The sequence below is a fragment of the Saccoglossus kowalevskii genome, chromosome 5, assembly GCF_978046115.1.
Source record: "Saccoglossus kowalevskii chromosome 5, keSacKowa6.1, whole genome shotgun sequence".
NCBI classification, from domain to species: Eukaryota; Metazoa; Hemichordata; class Enteropneusta; family Harrimaniidae; genus Saccoglossus; species Saccoglossus kowalevskii.
The window spans coordinates 1,443,066-1,461,981 of NC_140645.1; the positions used below are offsets into that span (position 1 = coordinate 1,443,066).

Genomic DNA, 18,916 nt, shown 5'->3' on the forward strand with positions numbered 1-18,916 from the left:
TTGATGTCAGCATACATGAGTGATTACTGCCACAATTTTGAATCAATCTGAGTCACAGACAAGAATTGATGCCACTCAGTGTGTCTGCTAGCATCAATCTGAAAAAAAATATTATGGGATTATATATTTATCACATGAATATTCCCGCAGTCCAAAAAAGTTAAAGGGGAACTGCTCAATCCCATGGATTGCACCAAAGAATTATGGGACACTATTGTTTATGTTGTTTACAATGTTAATCTATCTTTTGTTATCCATTGTTATTTTAATCCAGGAAGTAAATTTGTTGTGAGATTAGGCTTAACTGGAAGGTGCCCCTTTAAATGGGGAATGTTAAGTGGAATTATTAAAAAACAAAAAGAAAACAAACAAAAATCACACCAGCCTTGTATGACAATTACGTTGGTGCCATTAAACCGCGGGTCTGGGTGTATAAAAGGAAAGATGGCCGCCACTTTTCAGTATGCAAATGACACTCAAGCGTGAAACATCTCTTCGGGGTGCTCCGCAAAATCACTCTTTTCGGCAATCTTAACGCCTGTGGTGCTTTATTTTCATGTCGTACACAAACATGAATATGTCCGCGATACAACTGCGATGTTAATTTACGAGTTCGGTGCGATGTCAGTGCGATTTCCGCGTAAAAGCGACGGAAAAGCATGATTCAAACAGTCGTTTTGACTGCTCAAACTGGCTGTCAGTCATGGGTTTATGCAAATGTAAGGTGTTAATCCCGAGTTATTTGTTCAATCTCTAGGTATGTTTATGTAATTACGGAGTTGATCATGTAAGTGATATCGTGGAGCTAATAAGAAATGATATGCTGTGAGCTGTTTGTCCGTCCGTTCATCTCAGGGGACATCGTCGGCGCTCCACGATGCGGTCCGACCCGAGCGAGTGCGAATCGCACGAGCTGGGGTGTGCGCGAGAGGGGAGGTACTTTGCGTAAACATACCAATAATTTCTGTAGTGTGTGTGCGCAAAGAAAGACATTTCGCGGTTACAGGGCTGTAAAAAAAATGGGTTTCACTCTGATATCGATGAAAAGAGTCGAGGGAGTCCCAAATACGTCCCCTACAATATGTCGAGTATGCTTCTCAAATTTCTCTTCGTTCTCGAAATAAATAAATTGAAAGGTCTCACAAAAAATTATAATGTTCCCTGAAACATGTCCCCGCAGTGAAATATTTAGCCCTTTTTGTCACGTACTAGTATGAGCCGCGCATATATTTATGTATATTTGGTGTCGGACCCGTGCCGCACAGCCGTATACGTATAATACAGTTTTTTTTTGTTTTTGTTTTTTTGACGTTGCATAACGTCATTATTGCCGAGCCGACAAGACACATTATGGCGAACGTTGTACGACAACTACATTGTGTAGGTCATTCAAATAAACTACAGTTTTTTTCATGATGCAAGTAATTGACAATACGGTAGTTCTCTTTTTGGAATATTTCTTGGCCCTGAAAAGGGCCGTTTGGTTCGTTTGTATCAATGAAAGACACATATTTTTGCAGTACCAGAGATGACCCATATAAGGCACGCCTGGAAGATTGGGATACAGTCCGAGGAGGAGGTCGGGTAAACGAAACCTGACTTCGAAGACGTATATTTGGCGTGCGAATATTTGGAACAGATTGATGCAGCAAATGTTTTAGACAAAACAAGTAAAACATAAACGATGTAAAGATAATTTTAAATAAAAAATACATGTACAGTTAATATAACAGAGTAGTCCATTGTTTTATTGTGTCAGCCATTTTGCGGAAGCAATGGCAACAATTACCATGTTGTTTTGATCTGTTAAAGTTAGAAGTGGTGAATGAAAGTTTCGGTCACCATTTAATACCCCGACTTTTCGGCAACGGATTTTTGCCAAAAGTTTACTTATAACTATTTATTCATGAACCGCACGTTGCATGTTCGATGTATCTATATTGATTTACTCATAACTTTGCCTATTTAGATTTTTAATAATAATTGGCTTGTTGCAACTACGTACTAATTATATTTATAAATAAACCCACGGCAACATAGCACAGTACGTAGTATGAATACGTCGCACTCGTAACGTACGAGTGAATGAATAAATACATTGTATAAAAAGGTCGCACTTGTAACATATTAGTACAATAGCAAGAAAGCAAAGGCATGAGCTCAATTCAGAGAGAACCTTACAATGCCGTCACGCCATTTACAGAAATTGTGCTTTACAGTCGACCACGAGCGAAACAAACACAGAAAACGGCTTTCAAAAGAGTGCGTAGGCCCAGTGAACGTCGAACAACGGGATTCAGCAAGTCCTTTCAAATCAGATAATAGCGTAATGCATGACGTTAGCTTACGGAATTAACGCCTTCAGTTGAAATTATAACAGCTGTGTACCAAGTAAACAACTGGGCGGACCATGCAAATTACATTTCCCATGATGCACTGGTGCAATTCCTGGGATTGCGGAGCCGCGCTTTAAGCATAGTCTAGCTTTGTGTATGCTGTGTAGCAATTCAGCTTGTTCATTATATTTGCTGTTAATTGGATAACAATTTTTTTAATTTCAACCAATATTTTGAAGGGACTGAATAATAATTCCAAAAATACACACATGAGTATGCTAAAATGAACTAATTTTACCACAATCAGTAGTTAGTGGGCAGTATAAAAAGTCAGAAACTCCAAACATTGTGGAGATACATTATGCATGTGAAAACTAGAAGATATACCCTGTGAAGTACAGTAAAACCTGTCAAAACCGACCCCTGGATAAACCGACCTACTGTCAGAACCGACCGATTTATGTAGTCCCGAAATTTCTCCATAGACGCCTATGTTAAAACAACCTGTGAAATCCGACCACTGTCTACTCCGAACACCGACCGCATTGATCGGCCCCAAGTCCAATATTCACACTGAATACATCGACCATCCGACCAGTTGCACCACGTCCGCTGTCTAGTAATCCGGTCTGCCCGACCTAAAAAGTGTGCATTGTGTTGAATTTACCGTGAACGTCACAGAAACAATATCAAATCTCACACTACAAGTAACGTCCCGTGTAAAACAATAGCAACTGATTAAGTTTTTCACACCACACGCCATCGCATCGCGTGATGTCTGGACAGTGTAATGACCCCGGATATAAACAAATGATCGGGGTCATCAACTTCAATTGCGGTGAAGCACACTGCATTATCACTTCTTCAACGATCAAAACATTGAGTTTTCTTCTTTCCATAACGATTCTGATCGACAATTTTGTGCTTTCGAATGTTTCCGTAAAGGGGGCTTCAAGATTAAAATTTATGATGACGAAGAAGCAGACGATGACAAAGAATTCGGAAACCTTATTTAGCATGTTGCAGAGCCGCAAACACAGTATAGCGTTGTAGAATACCTCCACTTTGATGAACGTATACTGACTGAAGCAATGTATGACGGCGAGTGGGAGCAACAGATTGTTGAGAATTTTATTGCAGACAAAGAAAACCATGAATCTACAGACAACGATAGTCAAATTATTGACCCCCACGATGACCGTGACTTGACGCATGGCGATGTGCTAGACATGTTAACAAGATTACAAAACTTCGCAATAAACAAAGACTCCAGCTACTTGACAGATATCCAAAATTTCATAATTCGAACGAATAAAATCGTTGAAAAAAGATGTTCTTTAAAGCGGTGAAAACTTGATGATTTTTTTACATCGTAATTTGATTCATTGACTTAACAGCAAAATCAACTGTCTGCATAAATTATAATAATTACATGTAGCTCACGTGAACTTACGTTGTGATGTCATTCAAAATGGACGCCTTCAGTTACGATACGCGATACTTACCCGGTCTGTTCCAACAGTTATTTTAATGTTTATTGATTTCATGTACATACCATAATATTCTTGTCTTGTTTGGTAAATTATTTTATTGAAACAATACAATAAATGTAAATACATGTATAATCACCGGAGGCAAACTCCGGTGTCTTTCATTTGTCCCGTGTTTACAGCACATGTAATTGTTGTTTCAATCGAAGTTATGCCCACCCTGAATAAACCGACTCCCTCTGAAAACCGACCATAGATCCCAGTCCCAGTCATGGTCGGTTTTGACAGGTTTTACTGTATAACCAATAATCTACACAGACTATGAACATCAAGTAAAGGAAACCATAATTTGTGAGCTAACCAGAGCCCAGCACAGATTGTGGACACCCTAGTTAACCAAAATAATAAATTGTACCTTTTCTGATTTTAGTTCGGGAGTCTCTTGGCAGCATAAACCGTTTGAAAAAAGTAACTTCTGTTCCACCACTGAACATGCATAATTACACGAGGCTAAAAGGAAAAAATATGAAATGTATTAATATTCACAGTATCAGATACCATAGAGGTTATTTACAGCCAAAACTTGAGATAACAAAGCAGCATATACAGGGTTCTCCACGAGGGGTTTTTACAGGGCGCCGCGCCCTGTTATCTGAAATTTTTAAAACTAGCGCCGAAGGCGCATATTAGTTTTTATGTTTATATAAGAGATTGCATACTTACCTTTGGTTAATGAAATTTTAATTTCATAAACAAATGGGATAATTGCCAATTATCATATAATACTGGTTAAATAAAATCGAAATAACAGTGGATAGCTCCCGTAGGGGGCGTCCTTCCCCTGTCATCTGATTTGCATACTTCCAGATCTTTTTGACCACGATATTGATTCGTAGCTATTTATCTGGGGTGGTTTTGGGTGGGAAGGTAAGTATGCAATCTCTTATATAAACATAAAAACTAATATGCGCCTTCGGCGCTAGTTTTAAAAGTTTATTACAGAGTATTGCATACTAACCCCTTTGGTTAATGAAATTTTAATTTCATAAACAAATGGGACAGATTACCAGAGAATATCTCTTGGCAGATAAATACTACCCCACCTGATTATGGAATTGAAAAAATTCCATCCCCCCAACTGTATAACTCCCGCTAACTGAATAATTCTTGCAGTTGCGGAAAGTTACATGCCCTATTGTTTCGTTACAACTTGGCCTGTCACTAGGTAGCCTAACAAGTGTAGGCCCTGTGACTCGGCCGCTAGGTCTTTCAGGTAATAAGAGAGAAAAGTGTTGCTAGTTTTCCAGGACCCGGCTGCTAGCACCTGGGCTAAAGAAGCTCCGCTAGCAAATGCCAGTGTATTACCTATGCCTCTTAAGTCATGCATCTTGGCAGTGACTTTGCCTGCCTCTGTGCTCAAATACTTATCACTGTAAGCGTGGTAAACCGTCTCTTTTACCCATCTCGCTAACGTGAATTTCGACGCCGCTGAGCTTTGTTTACCTTTTTGGTAACAAACGAACATCGACCTTTGACCCCTTCTGACCCCGGAAGTACGTTTCTTATAATAAGCTAGCGCACGTACCGGACAAAGAATTCTGTCTTGTTTTTCATTGGAAATATTGCTCAGTGCCGGGATAACGATCGGAGTCGCCGTCTCGTGCAGTTTCTGATTTTTTCCTCTGAATTTTACTGATGTCATTAAAATCGCTTTATCGGGATAAAACACCGTAAAATTGTCTTCAAATGACAGAGCGTGTATTTCGCTAACTCGCCTCCCTGAAGCGAGTGCTAGCAGAAAAACAGTCTTTTTCGTCCAGTCCTGTAGTGACGCCAATTCCTTCGGTTCGTATGGGAATTGTCGTAGCGCTTCAAGGACTACTGACAAGCTCCATGCAGGTGCTTTGTACCTCTCAATGGGGCCCGCCTGTGTAATAAAGCCCTTGAACAGATCGGAGATTGTCGGGTCATCCGAAATGTTTTTGTCTAGGCTTAGTTTGAGTACAGAGTTGATCGCCGATTTATAGTTTTCTACTGTCCCCGGTTTCAACTTTTTTTCGTTGATCAAATAAGAAAAAAAACTCCGCTACTTGGGGCAAAGAGGGATAGAGTGGATGTATATCCCCTGCAAGACACCAATTACGAAATTTTTCCCAGTGGTATTGATACAATCCATTTGAGGAATCCCTAAGCCCGGCCGTCGTTGTTTGCGACACTTGGCTTGAAAACCCTTGCGCAATTCTAAATTGCTGGATAGTTTCCACACGTGAAGTTGGTACAGCTCCGGGTTGGTTGGTGTATAACCGCCGGGTTGTGTCAACGTGATTTCTTGTGGCAGGCTTCTCGGATGGTCCGTTAGCAGAGACAGCAGTAACGGAAACCAAGTCTGAGACGGCCAGTTCGGTGCCACTAGAATCATGTGCGAGTTCTCCGATTGTTCCAGTTTTTGTAACGTTCGGTGGATCAATGGAAATGGTGGGAATGCGTAACTGAACATTCCGCCCCACTCCATCTGAAGTGCGTCCCACGTCAGTGACTGTTTGTCCGGATAACGCGTCACAAAAACGGGACGTTTTTTGTTTTCCGGTGTTGCAAACAGATCTACCTGGGGTTCCCCCCACATGTCGAACACTAGGTTTACTGCCGTCTGTGACAGCTCCCATTCTGTGTCGTCGTAGGGTTTCCCCCGGGATAGCGAGTCCGCTACACCGTTTTGGACTCCCGGTATATGTTTGCACATCAGCTCGACTTTGTTTTGTGCACACCACTTTAGCACTGCTACAGCATGGTCGTTTAACGACTGTGATTTCGTTCCCCCTTCCTTGTTGAGGTAAGCTACTACAGTCTGATTGTCGGATCTTATTAACACGGCCCGGTTTTTTACCGCTTTTTTGAAGGATTGCAGGGAGAACTGCACCGCTAGCATTCCCAGTCGGTTTATGTGAAATTTCCTTTGTTTTTCGTTCCACTGACCGTGTGCAATCCCGTCCATGCAGTGCCCTCCCCAGCCCGTCATGGATGCGTCCGTCACCAACGTTACTGTCGGTTTCGCCTTGTCCATGGGAATCCCCGCCGTGAGGTTCTTGAGGTTGCCCCACCACGGAAGTGATTCCAGAAAGGCCGGTGTGAACAGTACCGGTTTTTCGTATTTTATCCCGTCCTTTGATAGTCGCATTTTTAACTGTGCGTCTAACACTAGGCGTTGGATCGGTCTGGACTGTAGCGCCACTCTCGGTACTAAGCCCCTCATCGAAGTTAACATCCCCACTAGTCGCATTACCTGGCGTAGTGTGGCTTGTTTTTGTTTTAGAAATGATTGTATCATTTTTTGTACATTGTCGATTCTGTGCTGGGCTGGTCGGATCATGCCTTTCTCCGCATCCAGTTCCATGCCCAGAAAGACTATTTTCTGCGTCGGTATTAATTCTGATTTTTCCATATTTATCAGAAAACCTAGCTTTAACAGTAGACTGACAGTCCGCTCGGTTGATTGACAAATCAGGTTCCGATTTTGACTTTTTATCAGCCAGTCGTCTAAGTAGGGGTTGACGTCTGCTGCGTTCTTGTGCAGTAACGCCACCACTGTGCGTAGAACTTTTGTAAACAGAAGTGGGGCTGACGTCAGGCCGAAAGGTAGGACGGTGTACTGATACGTTACACCGTTCACCACGAATCGTAACAAGCGCCTGCTTTCTGTGTGTATTGGTATGGGCAGGTAAGCGTCGGCCAAGTCGAGGGACGTCATCCAGTCCCCTTTTTGAATTGACGCTCTCACTAGTGCCGGAGTTAACATTTTGAACGTTTCTTTCTTCACAAATTTGTTCAACTCCTTTAAATCCAGCACAAGCCTGTACCCACCGTTGGATTTCTTGACGGGAAATAACCTCGAGATGAAAGAATTTTTCGGGTTTTGTACCCGCTGAATTACCTTTTTTTTCGAGTAGTATTTCCACGCTTTCTTTCAGTATTGTTGACTGAGTAGAGCCCAGTTTCCCCGAAATACATGTTCTTTTTTTGCATTTCGGTTCTTTTATCAACGGTATTCGATACCCGTGTGTTATTATCGATATCACATACGGATCGTTTATAGTTTCTTTCCACCGGGGAATACATTTCTGCAGACGCAGTGCCACCGGCGTCGAGGGACTCACCAACCCTCGGTCGCTTGTGGCGGTATACATTGACATCGCCGATTTCTCCATTTCCCCCTGGAGTGAATGCGGCGTTATATCCCCGTTTAACGTCCTTCCCCCCCTTTTTTTCAAACCTGGAGGGGAGTAGGGACTCTGCCTTACGGGTTTCTGTTTTTTCACTGGTCGATGCGTCATTCTCCCTAGGTCCACGCATTCGGCCGGTTGTTTGTTTATACGATCGCCCACCGACCTGAGGTGCGGCCGACCGTGTTTTTGTTGTGCACGATTGAGTTCCCGCCATCCTGGGCACTGAACAAAATCGCTTAATGCACGATGTTTTGCACGACTTGGTTCCCGCCGACCTGGGCACTGAACCGAATCGTTTAATGCAAGTGGTATATGTGTAAGGGGATCTGTGGTTTGATTTGTTTGACAAAAATACTCGGAGACTTGAGTAATATTTGACATGTTTAATCGCACCTTGTTTTGATACATTACCATATTTGCTGACGTATAGTCAGGAAGACTTTTTAGTGTTACCAGTCTGTTTCGAGAATTGTTTATTCTGTCGCTGCTGGTTTTCACTTTTTCCTTTTGCCTGATTCGGGTTTGCCTTTGCGTTTCCCTTGGGCTGACCCGTAGTAGCTTGGTTAACTGGCTTCGCCTTGGTCGCGATGCTCTGTTTGTTATTAGCGGCTTGCTTGGCTTTAAAGGCGCCTTCGATCATCACACGGTTAACTTTTGCCGCTGCTTTCTCATTCAACTTAGAATTCACAGCGCTGAGTTTTCCGTCGAATAATTTGGTCCCTCTGAAATCGATCGTCGCCAATTCGTTCTTGATTTCAGCGTTGGCGGCTGTCTTTAGCATAGCGGACCAAACTGCTGCACGGCGAGAGTGTTGAATAGTCGCTCGTAACTGGAGGTGACTCTGTATTATGTCAGCGTCGACGACGTTAGTCGCGACCAACAGCGGCTCTAATGTGCTAAACAGTTCATCCTTGGTGATGTTGCCCGTTTTGAATTTCGCTAACTGAATTTGTGTAGTAGTAGTGAAAAATTCTCTATGGCTTAATGCAAGAGAAGTGTCCCAAACGTTGTTTTCCAATCTACATAGCGTTGACTGGGACAGGCAATACGGGATGTAAACTTGTGGTTTGCCGAGTGGATGTTTCGTTATACTTCCTTCGGCGACCATTTCCCGGACGCATGGCTCCAGTTCTGGTGGTTGTACGCCGAGAGGTCGTTCGTGCAGGCTGGCGTCGGTACCGACCGGTGTTTTCCACTCATCAGCGGGCGGTATGACTTTTTGGTAGCGTCTGCTCCAATCGTCCCCAAGAAGTCGTCCTTGGTGGCTGTAGCGGTTTTCTCGGTAACTTCACGATCCCATTTGCCTCCTCCGATCACGCGTTGTGTTATAGCAGCGCCCTGTGTCAGTCGGGGAGACCATGGTAGCATTGCTGAAGTCGTAAAAGTGTCCTTTTTTGGCAGTGTAGACAAACCGATCGAGAAACGTGGGGCGTCCGCCATCGGTGGAATCGGTAGAGGTAAGATTTTCTTGACCATAACCGAACCTTTCGTGATAGCATCGGAGCGGATTTTGAATTCGGGGTCCTCCTTGTCGGTACCACTCGCTGTTGTGGTTTTCGACGAGCCGGCCTCCCCCGCGTTGCTTGTAGCATCTTCAGTAGAAAAAATCACGCCTGCCTCAGCCAGTGCGTCTTCAACATTTTCTCGCACCACTGTTGTGTAGGATTTTTTCTTTTCCGCCTGGAGAGCGCTGACACTCCATGCTTTTGGTGGTACCTCTTCGTCTACTGGGTTTTCCAAAACTTTAATTTTTCTGGTCAGTAGATCCACCTTGTTCTGTAAATGAGCTATAACACTTTGCTCATTGTCAGTCTCCTTTGGACGTTTTTGGCTGGGTTCGTCTGCCAATAGTTCGTCCTCAGCGTTGGTTGGTACCGATGAAACCGAAGACTCCTCCAAATGATGTTTTTTGGATTTCTTCTTTCCTGATTTTCCCGTTGACTTGCGTAGGCGGGAATCCCAGTTCCAAGTTTCTATCGGCCAGGCGAGGCAAACACCGCAGTTGATGTGCCCATTACATTTTCTGCCACATGGAATGCAAATACGGTGATCATCGTAAGTGAGCATCGATATATGGCACTCTTCACACTTTCGTCCGAAAGTGTTTGAATCCGAAGTGCTGGGATGAACGGTGTTCAATTCTCCGGTATCCATATTTTCCGCCATCTTGAAACTGAAGGCGGGCTTTTGAGTTTCGTTACTAAAACTACAATTTTTTACTCAAGGTGACTAAGTACGAAGTTCTTGATGTCCACAAGAGCTTCCTGACACACTAATAGTTCGGTGGCTGTGTTGATGGGTGGTAACAATGTATTTCCACCGCAAAAACAATGATATTTTGGCAAGCCCAAATTTCAACCGTGAATCAATCTCGTGGTTAAAAATGGAAGTGGAAGTATGCAAATCAGATGACAGGGGAAGGACGCCCCCTACGGGAGCTATCCACTGTTATTTCGATTTTATTTAACCAGTATTATATGATAATTGGCAATTATCCCATTTGTTTATGAAATTAAAATTTCATTAACCAAAGGGGTTAGTATGCAATACTCTGTAATAAACTGGCGCCCTGGTTAAATTGTCAGCGCCCTGTTATATTTCCTGTGCGCCCTTGCATGGTCCCATACAAAGAATTGTTTACAAAACAGGCCAACACTCATTGTCTTCCGAAGATGATTCATCGTGCTCAGGGTAACTGGTTCATTGTTTTAAGGTGCAACTGTGAAAATTCCGGTTTGTTATCGTAGCAGGTCACCGTGAGGTGATAACACCACCAAACAAAAAGTTACAAGTTGTTTCAACACGATTAAAAATGATAATGTGGCCCAGAAAAGTGCATTACCGTGCCCATATTTTTACTGCCAGGGTGACGTCAAATATATAAAATTGTTATCGGTAAAACCATTCGTTAAACATAAGGTCTATGGTTAAACCCAAGTTCACGCCGTGACTAGGTAGCGGCAACATCGTCACCGCCGAGTGGAACAAAGGCAGCAACTGGGCAGCTATGCACTTGCATGATCGGTAAACGACCAGCGCAGCCGACGTACCATCACAGACATTGCTGATCACCAAGAAGTCCACACGAATGCTTGCTTGAACATGTAAATGTTTACATTTAAATGTCACTATTTAAAGTTGAATTTTCTTTAAATCACGATTTAAAAACCCCGGTAAAACGGCCATGCTTTCAACTCGCATCATAAGTGGAAGAAATAAATTTACTTGTGTTCTTTTGGAACAAATATTCTGATTGGTTGTTTTTCGCGTCAATGCGTGGCTTTGGCCAATCAAAAGCATCGTTGCATAGTATCAGGGTGCACACAGTAAAATGAACTGTTTCCGGGTCATAGATGTTTTCAACGAAGCAGACATCAACAAACTTTCGATTCGAATGAAAATTATTCTTTTAAATATGTATTTTGTTTTTTTTATACCTAATTCTATTATTTTTGATAGTAACTGTTAACTGCAGATCGAAAATCTTCTATTGTGTATATTTTATTTCGTTTGATCACCTTGGTTTTTGGTGCCATTCATGCAAGTTTTTTAATGAACCAATTGCGAACGTTTGTGCGACATATATTTATTTGGACGAAGCAAAATAAAATATATAAAATAAAATAAAATATAATCATCAATATAAATTTTTGCTAATAATTAAATAAAGCATGTATGTATCTATTTGGGAAAATAAATTAACAAACTTGTTACGTTTTTTTCTGGACGCGATCATTACTTGTAAACAACTGATGTCGCCGCTTGAGGAATCGTGCAGCTAAAATCAGCTGATTGTACGTGCTGACGTTTACTTAATAATAGCTCTTCAAAATTCCTATTCATTTTGTAATAATAAATATATATTATGCATATGTAATAATATGTAGATTAATAGATTTTTTGGTTTCTATTTTTCAACATCCTTGCCAATGATGCACGTTACAAATGTGCCACGCCCACTTCACATTGGCGCGCCCTGTTTAATTTTCAAACCGTGGAGAACCCTGATATATATATATATATATATATATATATCTATACACATTTTTTTAATATCAATTGATGCAGTGTGTATTCACATATCAATAGACACTTTATCATATGCTTAATTTTATATGTCTACTTTGAACAAAATCCATTTATCAATGTCTGAAATCCAGTCCAAACAAGTAACACAACCCCTGTGAGTTATCAAGTTGTTGCTTTCAAAACAGAGAGGATTACATTTTTTCATGCAGCAGTCAATAAACTGTGATGCCATATAAAGCCTACATACCATATAGTCCATTGTTGATTGGATCAACACCAAACAAACTTCTCCACAAGAATTGATTCATCTTCTTTGCTTCCTGCGGATTGGATGGTCCCATTAAATCTAATAGTTTCTTGACAGCATTTTCTCGTTGTAAACATAATATCAACACTGCTCCTGATGTTAGGTAATCACAATGCATCTTACATAATACTTCATTCTGCCAATAAATTAATACATACAATTCAGAATATGTTCATTTGTTGGCATCTAAATGATACAGTTATTTTTAATATGCACTGAGGACAGGAACAGCAGTCTACCATTAGCATTTAAGACAGGTTCATTTAACAGTACAGTACAGTGGGAATAAACTAACCGGTAGATCACTCTTAGGAATCAATAATTTGGCTTCATCTTCAGTCAAGAGATCTAATCTCATACCAACAACATTAAATCCTTCTTGACATATTCTTTTGAGTATCTTTCCAAGATGTTTACGCAATGCATCAGGTTTAATAACAGCTACTGTTGTCAACATTCTAGCACCTATAAATAAACATTTAGTAAAACATAGAGTAACTATTACAGCTTTGCCCACTGAAAGCCTACTGTAAAACCATTTATTTTTACTGACATTTAATTTCACTATTTTCAGTTTTGAGCATATTGATTGTGTTTTAATTTCGCGGATTTGTCAAGGAAATAATGAGTTTTATTGGTATTTTAAATTTTCACATAAATTTAATTTAGCAAATTTTTCTTAAAATAGCAAAATTAGAACAAGCAGCCTCTCGGCTGAGATAGCTCCGCTGTTAGCAATGCACATTTCAATTAAATAACAGAAAATATCATTAGAAAATGAAAAATATGCATAGTATCAATGCTATGGGACTTGCTGTTTTCAACAAGAATTCAAAAATATCATTTTTCACCATAAATGATTGTGGTTTTTAACAAGAAGTCGAAAATATCACTTTTTACCAAAAATATTCATCAAAATTAGAGAATTAAAGATATCATTACAAAATGAACAAATCTTAGAGGGGTCACCATGTAGTACCTATATATGTAATATCAAAGCAATTGGAGTTGCGGTTTTTAACAAGAAGTTGAAAATATCACTTTTTACCAAAAATTACAAAAATATTCACCAAAATTAAAAATATCATTACAAAATGAACAAATCTGAGAGAGGTCCACATGTAGCACCTATATATGTAATATCAATGCAATTGGACTTGCGGTTTTTAACAAGAAGTTGAAAATATCACTTTTTACCAAAAATGACAAAAATATTCACCAAAATTAGAGAATTGAAGATATCATTACAAAATGAACAAATCTGAGAGAGGTCCACATGTAGCACCTATATATGTAATATCAAAGCAATTGCACTTGCGGTTTTTAACAAGAAGTCGAAAATATCATTTTTTACCAAAAATGACAAAAATATTCACCCAAATTAAAGAATTGAAGATATGATCATGAAATGAACAAATCTGAGAGAGGTCTACCCAAGGTACATATACACCAAGTATCAAAACATTCAGGCTCGTAGTTTTCAAGAAGTCAAAAAAGTAAAACATTGACACGGACGACAGACGACGGACAATCACTCATATGATAAGCGCCGCTCGCCAAAGTCGACAGCGGAGCTAAAAATGTTTTTTCAAATGAACTGTTTGTCAAATACAAAATACAAGTTTTTGATTATATCAACTACTGTAAAATACTTTATTTTCGCTGGAATTAATTTTCGCTGAAACAGCTTTTTGGGTGTTTTGTATGGAATTTATTTTCACTGATTTTTGATGAGTTTAATGTGAAATATAGGAAAAAAGTATATTCGCTGGATTTTATTTTCACGGAATCATCCCTTCAGCGAAAATAAAGTATTCTACATTATCTGACATTTAGTTTGTTGTTACTATTTTATTGGTAGGTTTATTTATAAATTTATAATATATACAGAACATACTGTAGTACTAGCTAAAAGGCTCATTCTAATTTCATTTATTGAAATTCATGTTCCTCAAATAATACATGTACCATATTATTCACAATAAAAAAAATATGTTCAGCAACATATCTAGCAAAATTTAAAAGAAAAATACTAGCTAATGTACATTTGTGTATTCCTTAATTAATACTGCATATACTGTATTAATCTCAATGTCCCTTACAGAATAATATAACATGAAAGTACCTAAAAAAACTTAGTTTTTGAAAATTAAACAACACCAGTATAATTCGTTCATAATCATACTAAACAAGATAAGTTGAAAGAGATAATGAATTACAAGACAAGATTGCAATTGGAATACTGCATCCAAAGTACATACCTGACAACATAGTACCAAATATGGACTCCTCAATATAGACAACTTCTGGTGATTTTCTTTTACGTCTTTTCTTGGGTACTTTACTTAATGACATATCATCATTCCAAAGATCAGTGGGACTTCCTGGTGTACCAGGTGTTACAAGATGACCAGACCTCACAGGTGGTAGATAACATAAATTGGGTCTCATAGTCGGATCGGCATAACACTCCTTATCATGGAAGAACATAACAGTTTGTCTGTATGCAACCTCAGCTGATGGTGACATCAAGACATTTAATGGATTACCTGAAAAACTACTATATGTTCTCGGAATTGATAGCAGGCTCTGTAATTTATGAAATGCATTAATTCCTCTTAACACACAAACCAATGCTGGTGATGACATCAGTGTTTTAATACTTGGATGCCATTGCTTATCACCAACTTCAAATGGTGTAATCTCTTTAGCCTGTACAGTAGACAATGAAGGTAGCCATTTAATACCCAGTAGTTCAAACCAATCAGCAGTGTCTGCAGTTGACCCCTGAATTAAAGAAAAAGAAATCAGATTACAATATTTGCTCCACAAGAAGCACATCTCCAATAAAAGCACACTTAAAGCAAGAATTAAATAGAAATATATCTCATTTTGACCATAGACTCATTATGACCATAGATTTGACTCATTTTGAACATAGACTCATTAGAACCATAGATTTGACTCATTTTGACCATAGACTCATTATGACCATAGATTTGACTCATTTTGAACATAGACTCATTATGACCATAGATTTAACTCATTCTGAACATAGACTCATTATGACCTTAGATTTGACTCATTATGACCATAGATTTGACTTATTATGACCATAGACACATTATGACCATAGATTTGACTCATTTTGAACATAGACTCATTATGACCATAGATTTGACTCATTTTGAACATAGACTCATTATGACCATAGATTTGACTCATTATGACCATAGACTCATTATGACCATAGATTTGACTTATTTTGAACATAGACTCATTAGGACCATAGATTTGACTCATTATGACCATAGACTCATTATGACCATAGCTTTGACTTATTATGACCATAGATTTGACTCATTTTGAACATAGACTCATTAGGACCATAGATTTGACTCATTATGACCATAGATTTGACTCATTTTGAACATAGACTCATTAGAACCATAGATTTGACTCATTTTGACCATAGACTCATTATGACCATAGATTTGACTCATTTTGAACATTAACTCATTTTGAACATAGACTCATTATGACCATAGATTTGACTCATTATGACCATAGATTTGACTTATTATGACCATAGACTCATTATGACCACAGATTTGACTCATTTTGAACATAGACTCATTATGACCATAGATTTGACTCATTTTGAACATAGACTCATTATGACCATAGATTTGACTCATTATGACCATAGACTCATTATGACCATAGATTTGACTCATTATGACCATAGATTTGACTCATTTTGAACATTAACTCATTTTGAACATAGACTCATTATGACCATAGATTTGACTCATTATGACCATAGATTTGACTTATTATGACCATAGACTCATTATGACCACAGATTTGACTCATTTTGAACATAGACTCGACTCATTTTGAACATAGACTCATTATGACCATAGATTTGACTCATTATGACCATAGACTCATTATGACCATAGATTTGACTCATTATGACCATAGACTCATTATGACCATAGATTTGACTCATTATGACCATAGACTCATTATGACCATAGATTTGACTCATTTTGAACATACTCATTATGACCTTAGATTTGACTCATTATGACCATAGATTTGACTTATTATGACCATAGACTCATTATGACCACAGATTTGACTCATTTTGAACATAGACTCATTATGACCATAGATTTGACTCATTATGACCATAGATTTGACTTATTATGACCATAGACTCATTATGACTACAGATTTGACTCATTTTGAACATAGACTCATTATGACCATAGATTTGACTCATTTTGAACATAGACTCATTATGACCTTAGATTTGACTCATTATGACCATAGATTTGACTTATTATGACCATAGACTCATTATGACCACAGATTTGACTCATTTTGAACATAGACTCATTATGACCATAGATTTGACTCATTATGACCATAGATTTGACTCATTATGACCATAGATTTGACTCATTATGACCATAGACTCATTATGACCATAGATTTGACTTATTATGACCATAGACTTATTATGACCATAGATTTGACTCATTTTGAACATAGACTCATTAGAACCATAGATTTGACTCATTTTGACCATAGACTCATTATGACCAGATTTGACTCATTTTGAACATAGACTCATTATGACCATAGATTTGACTCATTTTGAACATAGACTCATTATGACCATAGATTTGACTCATTTTGAACATAGACTCATTATGACCATAGATTTGACTCATTATGACCATAGACTCATTATGACCATAGATTTGACTCATTATGACCATAGACTCATTATGACCATAGATTTGACTCATTATGACCATAGACTCATTATGACCATAGATTTGACTCATTTTGAACATACTCATTATGACCTTAGATTTGACTCATTATGACCATAGATTTGACTTATTATGACCATAGACTCATTATGACCACAGATTTGACTCATTTTGAACATAGACTCATTATGACCATAGATTTGACTCATTATGACCATAGATTTGACTTATTATGACCATAGACTCATTATGACTACAGATTTGACTCATTTTGAACATAGACTCATTATGACCATAGATTTGACTCATTTTGAACATAGACTCATTATGACCTTAGATTTGACTCATTATGACCATAGATTTGACTTATTATGACCATAGACTCATTATGACCACAGATTTGACTCATTTTGAACATAGACTCATTATGACCATAGATTTGACTCATTATGACCATAGATTTGACTCATTATGACCATAGATTTGACTCATTATGACCATAGACTCATTATGACCATAGATTTGACTTATTATGACCATAGACTTATTATGACCATAGATTTGACTCATTTTGAACATAGACTCATTAGAACCATAGATTTGACTCATTTTGACCATAGACTCATTATGACCAGATTTGACTCATTTTGAACATAGACTCATTATGACCATAGATTTGACTCATTTTGAACATAGACTCATTATGACCATAGATTTGACTCATTTTGAACATAGACTCATTATGACCATAGATTTGACTCATTATGACCATAGACTCATTATGACCATAGATTTGACTCATTTTGAACATACTCATTATGACCTTAGATTTGACTCATTATGACCATAGATTTGACTTATTATGACCAGACTCATTATGACCACAGATTTGACTCATTTTGAACATAGACTCATTATGACTATAGATTTGACTCATTATGACCATAGATTTGACTTATTATGACCATAGACTCATTATGACTACAGATTTGACTCATTTTGAACATAGACTCATTATGACCATAGATTTGACTCATTTTGAACATAGACTCATTATGACCTTAGATTTGACTCATTATGACCATAGACTCATTATGACCATAGATTTGACTTATTATGACCATAGACTTATTATGACCATAGATTTGACTCATTTTGAACATAGACTCATTAGAACCATAGATTTGACTTATTTTGACCATAGACTCATTATGACCATAGATTTGACTCATTTTGAACATAGACTCATTATGACCATAGATTTGACTCATTTTGAACATAGACTCATTATGACCTTAGATTTGACTCATTATGACCATAGACTCATTATGACCATAGATTTGACTTATTATGACCATAGACTTATTATGACCATAGATTTGACTCATTTTGAACATAGACTCATTAGAACCATAGATTTGACTTATTTTGACCATAGACTCATTATGACCATAGATTTGACTCATTTTGAACATAGACTCATTATGACCATAGATTTGACTCATTTTGAACATAGACTCATTATGACCATAGATTTGACTTATTATGACCATAGACTCATTATGACCAGATTTGACTCATTTTGAACATAGACTCATTATGACCATAGATTTGACTCATTTTGAGCATAGACTCATTATGACCATAGATTTGACTCATTATGACCATAGACTCATGACCATAGATTTGACTTATTTTGAACATAGACTCATTATGACCATAGATTTGACTCATTATGACTATA

The 18,916-nt window shown here is 38.3% G+C and overlaps 1 protein-coding gene across 2 annotated transcripts in view; it reads right to left on the reverse strand.

The window, feature by feature from the left end:
• Positions 1-18,916, reverse strand: part of LOC100371374 (dynein axonemal assembly factor 8-like) — a 50,577-nt gene that overhangs the window by 11,913 nt on the left and 19,748 nt on the right. For both annotated transcript variants that reach the window (XM_085499039.1, XM_085499040.1), the window contains exons 13-16: positions 14,644-15,169; positions 12,678-12,847; positions 12,323-12,518; positions 4,242-4,336 (exon numbers count right to left, since the gene is read on the reverse strand). In XM_085499039.1, coding sequence (XP_085355165.1) covers positions 4,242-4,336; positions 12,323-12,518; positions 12,678-12,847; positions 14,644-15,169 — 987 coding nt within the window. The remainder of the gene's footprint in view (positions 1-4,241; positions 4,337-12,322; positions 12,519-12,677; positions 12,848-14,643; positions 15,170-18,916) is intronic.